This window comes from Catharus ustulatus, chromosome 1, assembly GCF_009819885.2.
Source record: "Catharus ustulatus isolate bCatUst1 chromosome 1, bCatUst1.pri.v2, whole genome shotgun sequence".
Classification (NCBI taxonomy): Eukaryota; Metazoa; Chordata; class Aves; order Passeriformes; family Turdidae; genus Catharus; species Catharus ustulatus.
In genome coordinates, this window is record NC_046221.1 from 71,046,520 (window position 1) to 71,065,640 (window position 19,121).

Genomic DNA, 19,121 nt, shown 5'->3' on the forward strand with positions numbered 1-19,121 from the left:
CTCACAAGGTCTTCTGTATGTTGAGTTCTGTGAAATTATTTCAAATTTGTGTGGTTTGAGCAATAGCGAACGGTTGTGTTACACAAGAAACTGGTGGGTTGCTATTGCTACAGTCTTCTCATCTCTAGCTGTGAGGGCGTATCAGCAGCTTAATTGAAACAAAGTGGGAATATTCAGAAAACACTTAAGAAATTTACTTTTAAGGGGTATCTAATCCCCAGAAGTTGCTGTATGATGGGAAATAATATTTTCTGCATTGATTGTAAGATCTTGTATATGATTCCATTCTAGTAAATATTTTTCCCTAAATCACTTCTATTCTGGTATATCTATAATGGCCATGGCTCATGGGACATTAATCATCAAATAAAGATCATCTTTTCAAGACTAGGATTGTAAATCTAGCATATGGAGCTAATTGGATTTGGGAACCAGAGCAGACAAGATTTGTTTCAGGGCTAGTGCGACAGTGGAGTTACATCATGCAGTTTTGTTTATTCTATTGTGCATGTGGAGCACTGAACAGGAGTAAAATACTGCATTGGTTAAGCAGTAAGTGGTTAAACACAGCACTTAGGCTTGCATGTTTTTTAAGTGGAATTTTCTGGAATGTCTTTTGAAGTGCCACAATGCCATCTACTGGCTCACTTTTCTGTGTTTTTTCCCAGAGGGTTTTTTTTTTTTTGTACAGAGGCTTATATGTAAGATTTTTATACAGTATTTTTGAATAGCAAAATAAACAAGCTGAGATAGAATGAGCAAAATAATTTTTGGATTATATGTTTGTTAAAGGACATAATACATTATATACATTAAAGGATGATTTTTAATCTCTTACCAGTTAGTCTTGCTCTCTTTTTGTTAAAACTGAAATGATTAATACTGAATGGTAAAAGACAGATGTCTGCTTTATATAAGAGCTTGTCTGTAGTAACTTTACTGTTTTCTGTTTATAGTCAGTTTCCATTTCTTTTCCAATGTTTCTATACAGAAAAATGGAAAGGAAATTAATAAATATTTAAGGTGTCAAGCCACAGAAAGAGGAAAGTGCTATATTAGAAATTATTTCAGACAGGATTCCTCACTGACAAATTCCTAGATTCAGTCTATTCCCCATAACTGCCTCCTGTCTCTGCCTTCCCCCCAACATGTGTTTAAATAGTCTTTTCAAGATTCATCAACAACCTTCCATTCACCAAAAATTCCATAGACTTTCAAACAACTTTTATGGAGACGTGTGTATTAGAAAATATTATTCTCAGTATCAGACTGTTCAAACTGTAAATGAGCAGCGGGAATTTTAAGAAGTTTTAGTAATTCTTGTTTTTCATCAGATTGACTAATATTACCTATATGAGTAGCTCTCTGTCTTCTGTTTGCTGCCAACAGAAACAAATAGGCAAATATAAAAATATTGTTTTTAAAAAACAAGACAGGAACAGTAGGAACAGGTAAACACTGTTATTTTTTAGTTTCATTGCTGGGTTTTTCTTTAAACTATCTGAAAAGTTTACTAATTAATTGGTCATTTTGTTTGTCTTCATAAAATACTCTTCACTTTTAATTTGTTTTTCCCCTTCACATTCAGTTTTTCCTAACCGAAGTATTTCATAATCCTGCCTTTATTCAGGCTATTTAGGAGAAAAAAAAAATATTGGTAGTGGTTTGTAACAATTTGAATTGTTTTTTAATAGATTTGTAACTCACTCAAGCACAGCTCCAGAATAATTATTCAAAACAACAGAGCTAGAAAAAAAATTTCCAGCAGTTTCCTAGGTGCCTATAATGAAGGCAAATTCAAACATCTGTGCCCTTGCTGGCCTTTTACCCTTTATCTCACTGCCATTCAGAGGTCAAGTGTATCTTGCCAAGCCCAGTTTTTATCTGGTAGGAGCTGTATCCTGCTGACAGCTGCAGAGCCTTTGCACGGCAGCGTGCGCTGGTGCAAGAGCCCGAGCGCTTTTGGCCAGCTCGCATGGAAAGGAAGGTGTCCGTGTGCTCAAGTCGGTGCTTGTTTGGGGCAGTGCTGCCCTGCAGCTGCTAGGCTGGACATCGGGAGCAGTGACGCTGAAATGATCCTGCTTGGCACCCGCGTTGTCTTTTGTCACGTAAATGATCCGTGTCAGAGAGGGTGCGCTGGGAGTGCAGCTCGTTGGCAGCTCGGGCTTCCCAGTCTGTGCTAAACAAGCCAGGCAGATGGAATGGGAGCTCTGCCGACGGGAAAACCCTCGGTGCATTCATCACTCTGCTGCTTGGGTTTGGCCGGGGTGTTTTGGGTGAGGAATGCTCTCCTTTGACATGTGCAGAGGAACAGACATTGCTCCCTGCCTGTGTTTGGAATAAGTGCTAACCTCCCACTCCTAATTATTATCTGTGCTGCAAAATACTAGGGCAAGCCTCTGCTGAGTGTGACATTAAATAAGGGAGGACTGGCAAAACCAGAAGAGCAAACAGGATGATTTTATACCACATCTTCCATTACAATCTCTTTTTTTTTTTCTTCTTTGAACTGTCCTGTGCTATTGCAAAGAAGGAAGAACTAATTAGGCCAGTTGCTGAAAGTGTTTTGCCACCCACATTACTGAAAAGAACTCTTTGTACAGAATTAGCTCTTACCAGCTGTGCTAAATCCAGTAATTTATCTTGGCCAGAAAAATAAAAAAATGCTGCTTTAGTTTAGTCCAATTAAACAAGTTAATGTAAACTATACCCTATATCCACACAAACTCCGATATCTCCTTCTCAAAAGCTGCAGGGTTTGCAAATAATTATTTTCTCCCTCATTAGTTCTTCTTGCTGTTTGTGAAAAGGGTTGGGCGGAGGCACACTGGGAAGTTAACCCATTTGTGTGTGGAACTGGCTGAGTGTGAGCTGATCCCCAAAGAACAGAGCGATGGCAAATTGCAGCACGAGGGCTGGGCTTTGGTTTGGTGTGGTGCTGCAGGGGATGTTTGCCTTGGCACTGAGAGGCAAAGGGAGCAATTCCTGCCCCAGGGGACAGGCTGTAGGAGGTCACAAGCCTACCTGCCCTCACCTGGAGTAACTTCAAGGAGAACAGAGTGTGTTTGCAGTTACGGCTCCGCAGAGGTTGCTTAATCAAGTATATCAAAGCCATGTTTTTTGACTGGGGTGTTGGTTTGGAAACTGAGCTGGACCTGAGAAGTGATTTCAAGGTGACCCTGGCACAGTGGATAGCAAGTGAGAACTCACAGACCTGAACATCAACTGAAATTCAACAAATCCATCCTCAGTCCTAAAACATTAATGTCCTTTCTTCTCATTGGCTTCCTACTCAGGTTTTTAAAGAGTGTAGACAGTCCAGGCAATGAGGTTTTTTGTATGGCTTTCACTGGAACTATTCCAAAAAGAGGGAGGAAAAGAAAAATGCTCTTTGAAGCTTGGAGGTTTGGAGATAGTAAACCAAGAATGATAGCTGAGCAAGAAAAAGGAAATCTATGGCTATCCCCCATCACAGAAAGTAAGATAAACAAGGAAATTATGATTTTGTCAGGAACAGATGACTGTAACCTGTAAAAATTTTGCCAAAAAAAGGATGTCTTTTAATGCAGAAAAATAAAAGTTTATTCCTGTCCTGATACACTTAGAGATCTCCTAAACACTGCAGTAGGGACATGTAAGTATTTGCCTCAATTGGGTGCTCCTTTCTGGGCAAAGATGCAAATTGAATCAAAAACATCCAATACAAAATTTGTCTTTGTAAATACAGCTATATTTTCTAAAGATAAACTCAATCTGTTATTTCTGCTCTTTCAAATTTAATTTTGTAATTTGAATGGGCACAGAGAAAAGCCCAGCCTGTAATCACATCTGAGGTGTAAGTAAGGTAACATCAGTGCAGAGGAAGAGACATATTGAACCTCAAAGTAAATTGTTCCTCATATAAAATTAAGTTTCATCCTTGGTTATAGCCTTCTTGGAGGACCAGGGAAAATGAATTTTTCTGTCTCTTATGTCTTGGAAAATTGTATACGTTACAGAATTGACTTTAGTTTTTCCTGAAACACAAAAGGCCTTGTTACTTTAAAATGTTAATAAAGCACCTGTCAGTTTTACAAAATGCAGCGTACCTAGTGCCATCCTGTAACCAGCACCAGGAATTTAGTAAGGATAGTTTGGAGTCTTAAAGAAGGCACATCACAACCAAATAATTAAATTATGGCTAACATCCATTCAAGTCCAAAATTTAGCAGATCACTGTGTCTTTCACATCCCCAAACATAGCTTCAGTAGCAGATTAAAAGGCAATTTTTTTAAACCTTCTGGCTCAAAGGACATTAATAAAACAGAAAATTTAAATTGCTAGATTAAACAATATGACAGTTCTGAGTCACCTGAACTTTTCCCCTTTATGTTTGATGTTTTGGATAAGATCAGAATAAATAAAGAAAACAAATCCAAGTTTATTTAGTTAATATGATATTCCCTTACCAAATGTACATAGTGTGTTACACTTGGAAAGAATATTCAATGCAATTTTTCTCTAATAGGTGATTATGCCAACATGACTTAATTGATGCGGTTTTCTTGCTAGCTGCAGATAATTATTTTGTTTAAGCCAGTAATCGAAGATCTGAGCTATGAGAGTAATTATACATCTCTGTACTTCTGCTACCTATATATGCTTCCTATAAAATATCAGGCAGGATGCTGCAGAGAGAGGTAGCTCCCACAGGAGAGTCCTCAAGCATAATACATGTTGTGTACTTGTTTTCCATTTGTCTCATGGAGTTATTACTGCAGGTGTTTGTGCAGCCTCACACTTTAGTACTGCAGATACTGAGAAAACTTCTTGTTCAGAAAAATCAAAGTGGAGGTGTGCAAATGTGCACAGGTGACAACTGTTCTATGTAAGATACTACAGGGATGAACTCTGAATGGATGTGAGCACAGACCCAGCTAGGTCAGAACAGCTGCTGGCTCCAAAAGCACGGGTGACCAACATTTTCTGTGCTGCCAAACCAAATGCATTTTCTGGAGCCATCAGCACTGCTGTGTGCCACAGCGTTTTCTTCACTGAAGAATCAGTGGCTTTAGCTGTTCCCACCACTCTGGGCTTGTTCACTTCTGGGCTGCTTTTGACCTATGTCTGCTCCAACATATTCTCCAGCATGTTTTTTGTGTGCATCGTCCCAGAACTAGATCCAGCTGGTCCTGCTTTTCTTGCTGTACCTGCTGTCTTCAAATGTCTTAGCTCCTGCAGTTCAGCATTTCCCAAGGAACATGTTTTATGTACTTTTCCCCTCGCACTTACTTTATGTACTGTTCACTTAAACATGTGGTGAAGACAAAGCTTTTCAAGGCTTTAAACAATCATCATTTAGACAAGCAAATCTCAGTTAAAAACAGAGAAAGTCCATGTACCATTTGCTGATCTGGAACTTTCTCTGAGTTCAAGTGGTTTGGGGCAAAATCAGGTATTTTCAGGAACTGGAAGGGAGAATGAATGTAGAAGGTGATGAGCATTTAAAAAAAAAAAGGCGGGAGGTACAGGTGGGCACATCATTTTCTGAAAGATACTAATCTACAAACATGCCATATACATCTCACCAGCAGCCAAGTTCCCCAGTTTACATGAGAAATAAGACTAAAGATTGTTCTTTCAGTACATTGCATTTTTGGCATCTGGCTTTAAATACAAATGTTGTAAAAAGTAGTCTTTAAATTATAATTGTTATCATAATGTTGTAGCAGTTCATTTTAGTACTGCAGTAGTTCACAGTATGAAAGTTTATTAGGGCTGCAGAATTGCTCAATCACACTACTCAGTAAGCATATTTAATATCTGCCTATGCCTGTCTATAATGGTTACATTTTCTTCATTGTTCCATTCAAAAAGTCTCTTAGAAGTAGTGATCCAAGAAAACACTGAAGAATTAAATATTTTCCTTTAATAATGACAATGTAGTTTTTGTATGTATTGTGGAGTTAGTGTATCTGCAATACACAAACATTACAGCACTTTCGTGGACCTAGTGCAGAATGTGTGTTTTGTGACAGTGGCTGTTGTATTATACTACTAACAAAAGTAAGGCAGGCACTCACATTGGCATTGATGAATTCTGCTTATGTAGTTGCTGCGAAACATAGGGTCCTCTGTGAATGGTCTGGGTATTTACATACCAAATGTCTCAGCATTACTAGACTACCTGTTATACCACACTCAGCACAATGTTATCTAGATCTTTGTCTCTATATTTTCAAGTATTCATGTTTTATATTCCTTTCCTTGCCACACTCAACATCTTAACTGAGTGATTTTTTTCATCTTCATGCTATATTGAGAAAAGATCAGGCTATATTAATTATTCCCCTTTACCCACATGGAATTGACTCTTTAGAAGACCTGCTTCTTCTGTATTTGGCTTTTTGAAGAGTTTGAGCTGCTCTGTGAAGGTTGACACTTTCTATGCAAACGCAAGAGAAAAAGCAAGATGCTGAAATAACATTAGCAGGTAACAAATAGGGAGGGAGGAGAGGTGGGAACCTGGAGATTGCCAGGATGCTGAAAGCATGAAAAGATCACACTCATAGCATTACATCTGCAGACCTGCTTGTTCCTTGGATGTGTGTTGTATCAAACCTGGCTGTTTAAGCCCTAAATCAGTCACTGCTTGTTTTCCTGTGGCTCACTCTCTGACATCTTTGTAAGGTAACCTCTGCAATAGCAGATTCTTCCCCTTTGCAGCCATCTGCTGTTGGGCCCTGCTTGCTTTTGAGATGGCATTTTTATTGTCACACTTCTTTTTATCTGCAGACTGAGTGGCTTGCAGGAAACAAGAAAAGTGATATGTGACTACTGAAGGACCACATATTCCGGTCCACTTGGTTTTCATAGAATCATAGAACAACCCATGTTGGAAGGGGCTTGAAAGATTCCCGTTTTGCTTCCTCCGATGAGGGCCCTTGTTGCTTCAAGCTGCATCAGGTGCAGCTATTTGGAGCAAAGTGTCTATCATGCCCATGTTGTCTCTAATGACATCAGCATGTTTGTGTAATTTTAAAAAAAAAGGGGTTCTCCTTAACTGAGAAATAGTAAGTGCTTAAAAAATTCCTTGCTATTTTAGATCACCATATACAAAATACACATGGATGTATAAGCTCACACTATTTTATGTGTAAATCATTGCTGGAATCTATGAGATTTTCTGCTCTTTTCACTGAAGAGTATCTCTTCAGGGAGGCCAACAGAATAAACTAATGAGAGTGTTAAATAAATACATCATCCTGCTTCTGATAGGCCAAATGAAGGTGTTCAAGATAAAGTGCACGTTTCATATGGTTCTAATAAAATAACATAATTTATCATTATTAAGAAAAATAACTTTCAGATACATTCTCGCCTATTAGCTGTCTTGCTTTACTTCACACCTTTGTGAAAGCCAGACAAATGGTAGCAATAAATTAATATTTCCTGCCTTTTCAAAAGCTTCATGTAGCAGTGGTTGTAGGATATGTTATGGCACAAAGAAACAAAGAAAAGAGCATTTGCAAAGCACAGGCTTACAGAAGTAAAATACACAATACGTCTAAATTCTCAGCTCTGGTTTTTCTTTCACTTCCTTTCCCATTCTGTGTAGACAAATGGAATCAATTAAAATAAGGGAAATGTCTCCAAAATAAGTTTTTCCACACTGATTTCAACTCTGAGGAGCTGGAATAACCTGTGTGTTTAAGAAGCCAAATGCAGTTTTTCAACATTCTTTCCCGAGTAAAAATAAATAAGGCTGCTGCTGCAGCATTTAATACCAACACAAAGATTTGGCAAGGAGCTAAAGTTATTGATGAGGTTTTGGTTTCATTTGAGTTGTATTAATTACTGTGTACCACACTGGTGTGTTTATTATTGCAGTAAAAGATTTTTAAAAGCTGTCCATATTCATTTAAAAACAAACAAAAGAACATTAAACTGACCTTAGTAAACGTGAAAAATTTATTATAAAGTGTGCTGTGTATAGCATATCCAATTTTGAGCATGTGGGAGAAAAGGTAATGCTTCTTAAGAACAATAACCACTTCGCTTAAATTTGCAATAGGATTGCAGATTGGTTGGCATCATCTAGGAAAGACTTTAGGTAAACAATTTATAAGACTGTTGCCAGCTCTTAAAATAACCTTTATTCTTGTGCATTTCTGTTCTTGTCAGCATTCACTTAAGATGCATTTTATAGTCACAGTGCCAGAAAATATGAATGTGGAACTTCTTCATGTAGTGTTACAGGCCCAGATTAGCAGCTGTAAATGCAATATGACTGTGGTGTCATCAGAGATTTTTCTTCCTAGTTAAGATTCAGCAGTGTACCCATGAGATACATCTGTTAACTTCCTAGGTGCAACAGGAAAAAAAACCCTCTCCTGTCAGGCCATTCCTCTTTTGTCTGCCATCAAAAAATAAACAGTGGCATGAAAAATAAAAGTAGCTAATTTGCTTTTGAGGGCAGAAAGGCTGCTGCCTAGCTACTTACCTGAGTAATTTTAGGGCACTCACCCTGAAATTTATCAGTGAGACCTCACACAAGCAGGTGTTGTTTGGAGAGTGGCAAGTTTGGCAGGGTGATAAGGACGAGTAATTCAGTGACAGTGAGAAAAAGTATCTTCATCAGGGCTCAGCAGTATTTGTTAGAGCTCATGGGTTATATGCCACACAATTACAATTCTGTAAAGTACATGGGAAAAAGAGATGTCTGGCCACCTTTGTGCTGCAGAGCCTAAGGAAGGAAAAATGTGGTGATTATTGAAGTAGACAGACATTTACACAGAGCTGTCAAGGAAAGATGCCATCCTACTTTTCAGAGTAGAGCTATGCACTGTGAGTGAAGCAAATTTGAAAAGAGAATTAAAACCAAGCCACCTTATTTTCAGCCCTGCAAAAATAGGAGCAGTCACTTCTACCTCAACTCTGAACTGCAAAGTAAAATCTTTGTGTGGATAAAATACACAAGATATGCCACATGCCTTCATAAACTGAAGATGATAATCTAATAGTATTTTGCAAGTAGCAGCATTGGGTCTGTAGGACCTGCTCCACCAGCTGTGTCAAGATGGGAAGGCAGCCCCTAGGATTCAGGCTGCCTCCCAAGCCAGCACTGTCCCACTACAATTGCATCTGTCACATGGCTTGGCATGGAAGCCACACACTTGCTCACCAGCCACAGGTGTCCCTGAGAGTCAGACACCTCTGGAGAGACCAGAGTTCAGAGTTGTAGATTTGACTGGATTGTTGAATTTTTAGGGTAATATCATGTTCATTCAGCGTCTGCAGGACATTCAGATTTTGCTTCTATAATTCTTCTTAATTCTACAATTTATTTCTTACTGCACCTCACCATACACATCTCTGATGCTCTGTTATACAGGGAGAACCTTTACTACATGCTTTTTTTTCCCCAATAGCAGTGAAAGATTCCATGAAGTGGCTAATTCCTGTGGTTGCTTCCTGCCAGCTATGACAAAGGACTAGTACTTGTTTCCATATGAACTCACAAATACCCATAAACCAGAGAATGGTTGGGTTACAAGATGGACTAGTGCTTACTCTTCAGTGATTTCTTTTTCCCCATTTGTTGTCTCACATCTGCTGATAAATCCCATTCTGAAGCCCTAAGCCTTCTCCTGGATTCAAACAGAAGGCAATAGTAAGGTTTACAAGAACAAGTCTTCTCATTCATAAGAAACAGCTGACCGTATAGACTTGTATTAAATCTTTGAACAAAGACAAAGTGTCAGGTTTTGAGGGCTGGACCTGTCAGAACCAAAGTGCATAGTTTTGCAGGCAGAATTTAAACATCAAATAATTCAAAAGGAGCAGAGAAGCAACTTATATTTTTCTATTTATTGTCTTCTCCTGATAAAAAAGTTGTTCTTTATTGCACATTCTTTACTGAGGAATTTAATTGCAATTTAATTTACCTAAAGAGGTAAATAAACTTTTGGTAACCAAGTTGCTGAGCAAATCATAGAGCCTTTTCCCCAAAAGTTTCCTGTGGTCAATGAAACTCCCCTGGCACTGACCTATGCACTGGCTGCCAGCCACCTCCCAGAAGAGTAAATGTGGTGTACAAGCTACAGACATGCAGGATGAAAAAAGAGCACAATAGGTAGCCACTTAAGTCTCTAATTTGGGAGAATGATTCACAGTGAGTGCGTGCTGCTGAAGTGCTTTCTTTAGACTTGGGTGGTGAGAACACTGTAAGAAGGCTGTTGTGCTTCATAGGGTTAATGAGTGTCAGTGTGTCAATACTGGTGCAATCCTTCTGCTGAGGCAGGGGATGTTTATAGATGGGAATTTTTCAGCAACTACAAATGGAAGGTCTGTTTGTTTCGTCTAAGGCACATGGGAAAGGCTTGATCATAACTTTTAAAATTCAATGCTAATGTCTTAAAAAAAACCCCTTAGGTTTCAAAGTACAGTTTACAGGGCCATGGCAGAGGTTCTGGAAGGGAGGCAGCAGAGCAGACAAACTGCAGCAGCCCAGCAAAGACTGACAGCACAGCACTGGTTGGCTCTGCACTTGCTGAAATGCCTGCACGCCTGCGGTTTGCTAAGGAAGCAGCTCACATATAAATCTGTGCTTTTATTGCATTGGAGTCAAGAGGTGCAGCAGTAGATAACATCACCTGTTGGCACAGGGACAGCAAACATCAGCTGCACCTTTCTCCTACAAAGCCATCTGCCCCAGCTGAATATGATTGACTGAGAAGTCACGTACTCAGTCTCATCTATCTCCCCAGTTGGGGGAGAAAAAAAAAATGCAATTCAGGTTTCAGCATTTTTGTAATCCCTCTGAGCCTCCCATTAAATTTGCTCTACTGTGTGGGAAAGGATTACAGATTCTTTGGGCTCCAGAACACAGTATACAAAAATTAAGTACTTCAGCATGGTCTGTGGTAAGGCAGCAACTAAAGTGTATAGCCTGACACATAACCCAGAGCAGCAAGTTCTCTTTGACAAGTAACACTTGTTGACAGCTTAAAATTTGTGTTCGTAACACATGCCACAGTTGTGTATGGCCTTTGTTTTAAATATTCTGTATGCAACATATTTCATAAGTGACTTCAAAAATAATCTGAGTTGTTCATATGCTGTTACTAACTTAGCTCAGAGTGCCAAAAGAAGGAAATATTTTCTGGCAAGGAAAACTTCTGTTCCTTTACCAACAGCTTCATAAATGCTCCCTTGTAATAAATATTTCAAGATTAAAATCAATGTGTTACAAGTTTCAGACAAGGCTGTTTATCAAGATTAAATAGTTAATTTCCTAAAAGGCAATATTATTCACATTTTATGTGAGTGTGAGCATAGATGAGAAATTTTTATTCAAGAGCAGCCAGGACTTTTTCCCCACAGAAAATGGTAAACGGAAAATGCCAAAAACATTCTTTCCCTGATTTTTTACTACTCTGAGAGCCTGACTAGCTGTTAGGGTTCATTTGCACAGTATTAAATTCTACTAAATATACCATGCTTAGTGTCACTCAGCATCTAGCCTTTTTGTCCTAATTCAACACTTAAATGAACCTTTTTTTTTTCTGTGAAAAGGACACAGAGCTACTGTGTACCCAGACCTGAAGGAGAAAGTAGGGGCAAGAAAGGGCATAACAGATATTAAAAAGTAGACTCCAAAATCCATACTTTTAAAAATAAATATTGTCTTCTGCTTTCATTACCCTACTTGCATGAAACTTCTTCCTTCCCCATCTCAGCTGCTAAGCCAAGAGCTGTGTGTGACAACTGCCAGCTGCTCATCCAACCACAATTTACCAATGTTATGGGGCAGACTAGAAAGTACTAAAGAACAAGAGGAGTCAAAGCATTAGTGTTGCATTTTTGTCGTATTTCATTTCCTCATTGCACTAGAAAGCACAAATACAGGAGGTCTGAATTCCATCTTGTGAACAAGAGGTTGCTCCAGTGTGTGTAAAATGCTACTGCTCATCTAACAACTGTTGAACTGCTTTCACCATTTGTAAGGCAAATTAAATTAGGATTCCAGAGGAACTGGAATATAATACCATGCCATGCAATTTATATCTAGGGTCTCTACCCAAAAAACATAAGAAATATCTGCTGATTATATCCGTATTTTTATTTTTTTCATTATATTTGTCTTTTCATTTTTCTAAACATTGAACCTGATTGTTTTTTCTCTGTAGCAACTTCTGATCTTATTTTTTGAGACTTTAAAACTTTAAATGGTATTCCTCAATGTCATTATTTCAAGATTTTGTATGTGCAGGTATTTTATGTATTGGTTATTTTTCTTAAGGTCTAGACAAGTGTATTATTTACAAAAATAAATGCTTATAGAAAGAAAAATGTAATAATGGAAAAGCTTAATATCTGGGCTATTCAGTTCTTGGGATTTTTTTGTGCAGCCTAAATTATAACCCATTTATTGATATTTTGGTTTGATTTCAGGTTACCATTGGCCAGATGTACTCCACAGAAAAATTGGTCATTGAGAGTCCAGGAAACACATAGCCAAGGAAAGCCTCTGATCCTGAAGCAATACTGGACCATCTTAAGCATCTTACAGTGCTACATACAGAAATATAAATTCACTGCACATGTCTGAGCTTGTCTGTTCAGCAGAAGAAATGCCTGAGAGACTCAGTTTTTGGCAACCAAAGTGCTATTTTCTAATGGGTCACATGTTCTAAGATAAATGGCTGTGATTTATAATAGTATGTAAGATAGTCTTGAAATCTGTTTGCCTGTATGTCCCATGTAATGGAGTAGTTCCTGCCCTATTTCAACAATAAAACTTAATTAAACTGCCTGTAACCAGATACATCATTCTGCTGTTGGCCTTGTCTCCCACTGACCATGAAAAACATGTTAGATTTAAAACCCCTCAAGATTTAAAACCCCTCACCCAGTTAGTAAGTTTCTGTTGCATTTTTAAATATCCAGCATCTGAATTAAATGAGTAAATATGTATGTTATTTAAAGTATTAAAACCAGAGATGGTCAAAATTTTTGTCTGCTGGACTTTGATACTTACAAATATTTTAGGCTGCATTGTATGGTTTCCTTGAAGAGCATCCCTTGACATTTCAGGAGGTGACATAAAAATTTCACTAGTTCTTTCTTTAGTGTCCAAGAGTTAATAACCAGTCTTGTCCTACTTTTAACAATTAACTGATCAGAATAGCAGAATGTAAGACTTGAATTACTGAGGCTTGGGAGCTTTCAAATGTTTTTTTCACCACCAAGTCTTTTCATTTATTGAGGTGCAGCTATTAGCAGAAATCTCCACATCACTTTATGAAAGATTTCCCTTTTTCACAAACATCATGAATTTTGGCAGAAGAGAAAGAACCTAACTGGAACAGTAACTCAAGTGCTGTAAGTTATGAAGTGGCAACAAGCTTTGCCTAGAAAAAGTGGAACAGTCAGCATAGCATTTTATTGGTTATTCTTAAAGTCATAGAATGCTCAACAATTTAAAGACCATAGAGTAATAAAAAAGCAAGCAAAAATTTTGATCAGGTTCTGCTAAGTCATTGCTGTGCTTGAATTTGTTTTCTGTTAGAAATCTGTAGAAAAATTAAGCAATGCAAAGCTGGCATACAGGGGGAAACAAGTTTCCTTTTATTTCAGTGAATTGTTGTGGGGTTTTTAAGTAGAGAAACAGAAGCTCCAGACTAGTTCCATGGCACTGTGGACTTTGAAATCCAACCCTTATTTTTCTTGCTTCACAAAATTCATCTTTGTTTATATTCTTCTGTGTTATTCATGCTCTGTGAAAACATTATTAAAGCAGTGTGTCTAATTAAAGTGTCTAATTTAGAACAAACTCTCATTCCTCACTGCAGTTTAAAGTGTATTTTACCATTTTGTACAGTTAGACTGAGATGTATAGTGATGGATTTCATATGGACAATGCAGTGTACAGAATAAAATAGCGTGTACCTGAGACTGCAAATGTAGCCCCCTTCTCAATTTCAGATAAAAAGCAAATACAGTAATAATTCTCCCTTATTAGGTGTATAAGTATTGTAGTGTAAATTGCTTTTAGTGAACATTTTATTGAAATGGAATTTAATTACTCTAATAGGTAATATACATTAGATTCTGTATTTGAAATCTCCCCATTCACAACTAGATAATTAAGTGCACTCAATGGTGAAAGTGCAGAGGAAGAAGGGTTTGATTGCTCTTTAAGCTTCCAGTCTGCTCGCAGAAAAGCAGTAACATCTTACACTCTTGGCTGACACAGGCTTGGAAGGGCTGCCAGTTTTGTACTGTAAGAAACTTGGTTGCTAAAACAGTACATGTAAAATCCTTGTCTAAAACAGCTTAATTACTGGAACAAGCATTGCATACCATTTCAAGATCTGAGAACGTATGCTAGGAAGCAAAATAAACATATTTATAAATAGCATAGCCCTGATTTATAAAGAGGGACAACTCTATCAGTAACATTTTTACTATTCAAATCTATTTTTTCACCATATTTATGAAAAAACAAGGGAATTCTTTCAATGCATAATCAGTTCTTCCAAAATACCTTTCCAGTGAAGTTCTTTAGCATTGTTTCCAACAAGAATACAGCTGCAGATGGTACGTGCTGTCATACAGGCACACGATCACAGGAAGGTGAAATGTCTTATCAATTCCCTCCAAAAAGCATGAAGGAGATTATTTCTCCATTAGTGCCTGAAAACTCTGTTGTTAAGTTTTTGTGGTACTGCAGTCCCAATTCATGCCATCTGCTCCAACCTTCTTTCTCAAGGTTACCACTCAGATTCTCTCTCCCTTACTTATTTCTACCTTCAGAGAAACAGTAGTAACCTTCAGGTACAGTTTACAGAGAGGACCATCAAGGCAGGAGGGGAAAAGAAATGGGGCTCTGTAATTTCCTTCTGTCCCCAGTCCATACTGCAGAGGGTAAGACAGCTGACCTTCTCAGTGAAGGACAAATTAGTTCTTACTTGAAATTACTGCTCAGCTTGTCATACAGTATTTATACTGTACTTATGCAGTATTTATACATTACTTATTAGAAGCAAGGTAAGAACACCTCTGCTGCTACAGTCCAAAAGTCTGTGTAACACTATCTAGCTTGTTAACAGGAGTGCAAAGTTAGCAGATATTACCACTTATTCCTCAAACCCAACTGCATTTTAGATGCTTGTCCCCTGTTACGGTCAGGCCTGTACGTTTCCTTTGCTTGTAACATACATGTAAGTGCACAGTCAGTTAGTGTTCATTAAGTGCGTATCAGTTGTACATGATTCAAAGATTCCTACAAATATTTTTTCCCTTGCCAGATGTTCTTTTTAAGGTATTTGCCAAAACATGCCCAGTTCTGTTTAAAAACATAGCTCAGCAAATGCTTTATCACTGAAATCCTACAAGCTATGGAAGGAAAACACTTGCTAGCCACACCTGGCTTAGGAAGTCGAGCCCAGTTGTAGCTGGGATGACTTCAGTCTTGTGTTGTGTCACTTTCCCTGTTCTTACTCTTGGCTAGGGATGTGCTCATTGCTGCCCATGGAGAGAGCAGCCTGGAGAGCTGGCACTGTGGTCCAGCCTCGGAGCTGCTGTGCTCTTACAGCTGCACCTTCTGTGCTTCACCAGTTCCGTTTACGTTGCAATACTCATTAAATCTCTGTTGGCACGCTGTCAGAAGCTTTGTTGGATTTTGTCAAAGCAGTGTAAACAACAGGAATAGTTAAAACACAAAGGAGTGATCCCATGACTTATGTACAATGTCCCCTACTATAAAAAGTATATCTTTTTTCCTTAGAACAGAGCTCAATAAATATCTTTACTAAAGCTTCAATGTCTTAGCAAAACAAGTTTGCTTTTGTATTATATTAAAAACGTTTTTCCCTGATCTCGGCATTTTAGCAAACTATTGACTCAGCAGTATGAACCAAAAATCTGAGTGTTTGCCTATACTGAAATTTGTCCTTACTTTTACAGGATAAACTTGGAAACAGCATTCTGAATGGAAAAAAGGAACCATATGATTAATATTAGCAACTGTTCAAAGGACAGGCATTTCTGTTGCGTATTACAACCTCCAAGAAATTTTTCTGCAATCGAAAGCATGGCTTCAAAATGCCCAAATATATCAGGTACATATTTTCAGGAGGAGAAAAACCCAAGTGAGAAGCATGTGAACACTTCACATACAGTGTTGGAACAGGCTAAGAAGGATTTTAACTTACTACTCCATTTTCTCAAAAGGTATTTCTATTTTAAAAAAACCCAAACCTTCCAAGTTTCCAGGTATTAAAAGCAAAACTTTTACCCTCTAACACCAGCAGACAGAATAGCTTTATGGAGAAGCACCAGCTCCTCAACTTTACTTCCTGTAATGCAACATAAATGCATCTCTCCCGATACCCAGCACAGACCATATGTACGCGTAAACAGAGCCATGAAAGAGCTGTGCACTGACTGTTTTCCTGAGTTTTCCATAATGATCTACAGTGAAATCCTGGCATTATTCAAGTCAGGACTATACTATTCGCTTTGTTCCACCATTCTTAACACAGGCATAATTATTTCATACTCTTTGGAATATTTTGCTTGACGACCTTTATAAAAAAAAAAGAGCTAAGCTATGCAGCTCTTTAACTGAACGTTTACGTACTACTTTTTCTTTTTTCACTATTTTATAAGAATAGTGCATGAGGCCTTAATGTGAAAGCAGGGGAAAAAAGGAGAGAAGCCAGTAATTCTTCCAAAACTGTGTATTTTCTACAAATAAGGGGGAAAAAATGGAACTCTCAAACCTATTTCACAAATATATGAATCTTCAAAAAATACTGCAGCTTACAGAGGTAATTAAATATGTTTTGCAAGAGATGCTTCTTTCTAAACTACTTACCTTTTTTACTGTTAAACCAGTACTGAAGCTACTGAAGCTTTGCAAGAGGGGAAAATAATGGTAATTAGCGCATTCAAGTAACTACTCTTCTGTGTTTGAGAAAAAGAACTATGGAGACCTGTGAAGAATGTACAGGCTTTCTATTGAAAGAGTACACCCCATAAATATTTATAACAGTCTTTGGCAATATGCTAATCCAAGGCAAGTAATTTTCCCTCTCTCAGAAAGAATCATGAAAAAACAATTAAGGTGATTTAATTACTGCCATGCACAGACAGCAGATTTTGAACTCTAGACAGATGAACATTCATCACAGTGCCATGTTATCCTAACCCCATAACACAAGACTCTGAACAGAATGGACAATTAAACCTAGATCATTTCCCTTACCTTCCTGCAGAACTTTGGGCTGGATCCAAATCCCAGGGAAGCCAATGGGAGCAGAAGCCAGACTTTCCAAGTACTGACTGAAAGCTCCAATTTTAAATAAAACAGAAGTAGCTTTCATGCAAGCTTACAGATCTTCATGACACCAAAGTAAATTTAGTTTCACAGTCCTGTTCTGAATCATTTAAATCTGAATTTAAAAGTAAGTGTACATGGCAAAAAATTGCTTAAGGAAGATTTAACTTTTATGTCCTTCACAGCTACCCCTACAGAGTTTCAACTATATTAAACTTTCTTCATTTATATATACACCTATAAAAGCATTTGGCAGCTATTCCTACCAAAGTCCTTAATCCATGGTGGGGGAACAGAAATCTGCATTTAAAAAAAAATCTTTGGAGCTAGAGTTTTTCCAAAAGTGCAATAAATCTTAAATTTCTTATTTAGGTTAGGGAAGGGAGCATGTTTATGAGAACATTCTCCAAAAGTTATGCTTTGAATCTTTATGAAATACATTAACAGTAATGCAACCAAACAGAAAGAGTGCTTCACTTAACGTTTTACTCTACTGGCCTTTAGATTTTAATGGAATTAAAACTACTTCATTTTGATTACATTCCTTTGAGAATAATGCTGCAGTTATGCCATGTGTCTCAACCTCTGACCAGGAGCAGAAGCTCTGGGTTTTGCTGATGTGGGCTTGTAAGCCTTTGGTACACACATGGTCCAGCTGGATTTTTACAACTGCTTCCCACTGTAAACTTTGATAAAGGCTTGCATTTCCACAGCTCTCAGTAACCTCAGCTATGGAAATACAGACAACTGTGAGTAGGCTGTCTTTGAACCCTGCTTTGGAAATCTACGCTTCTATAAAATCTAAAGAGCACAGAAATGTACTGTCTATCAAAAAGTGAGTATTTCTGACTCCAGTCTAGAGGTTTTCTCCTTCTTTTCACAAAAAGTAATTCTTAATAACAAATAAAAGCACTTCACCAGGTATCAGAGCACAAAAATGTTGTGCTTTAATTAACACAATTGGCAGGATTTTTGATTGGCCCTGATTTTCTGAAGCACTCAGAAGATTTTACTGCCTAGCCTAATCGAGTACCTTCTTGCATTTTGAATTTCAGGTCACACATCTGAAAAGCACTCAGAAACTTTACATGTTCAGGAGGTTTACAGTGGACCAGAGAATGTTTCCAGGCCTCTATCACTAGGCACAGCTAGCCAGCATTCTTCATTGTACCATCTCTCCCCAGACACAGCCATCAGAATATGGCATTATTCTGTTTAAATCCTTTAAATTCTGTTAAGGAACTATCACTCCCCTCCTTTTTCTGGTGATGTTTCCTTCTTCTCTGAAGCAGCTAATAAACAAAGCACAGACTAAGGAATGGGCTCCAGAAATGTCAAATATTACACTGCACTTAAATGAAGGCTCCATCTTGACATGGCACTACTCATCAACTTAAGAGCACACTATTTCATTGATGCAGCAATCTGAAGAAAGGCTGATTCATATCAAGTTATCCCATGTAACATCCTGTTATCCTGCAATGTATGATAGACTTAAAACAAACTTGTGTAGGGAAGTAGCAAAGTACACTATTTTCCCTTAAAACCTTTTTTGCAAGGGTTCACATGTAACTTGAAGGACAACAGTAGGAACTTCTGTTTGCCTGCAGAGAGCTTTCCCTCTGTGCGTTGTCAAAACAACTGATACAGTCTAACAGCAGAATGGTTTCTGAAGAAATTAAACACCTCCTTGTCTGGCTGTATTCTCACACTGTGCTGAATGTACTGGCTTTTTTGGGAGGAGGGAGGACAGGCTGTGTTGCAGCAGCAATGCACATGCGAGCTGCAGGACCT

The 19,121-nt window shown here is 38.1% G+C and overlaps 1 protein-coding gene across 1 annotated transcript in view; it reads left to right on the top strand.

The window, feature by feature from the left end:
* LYRM4 (LYR motif containing 4) overlaps window positions 1-13,937 on the top strand; it is an 87,596-nt gene extending 73,659 nt beyond the window's left edge. The window contains exon 3 of the mRNA XM_033055729.2: window positions 12,437-13,937. Coding sequence (XP_032911620.1) covers window positions 12,437-12,499 — 63 coding nt within the window. The 3' untranslated portion in view covers window positions 12,500-13,937. The remainder of the gene's footprint in view (window positions 1-12,436) is intronic.
* Window positions 13,938-19,121: the final 5,184 nt, after the last annotated feature.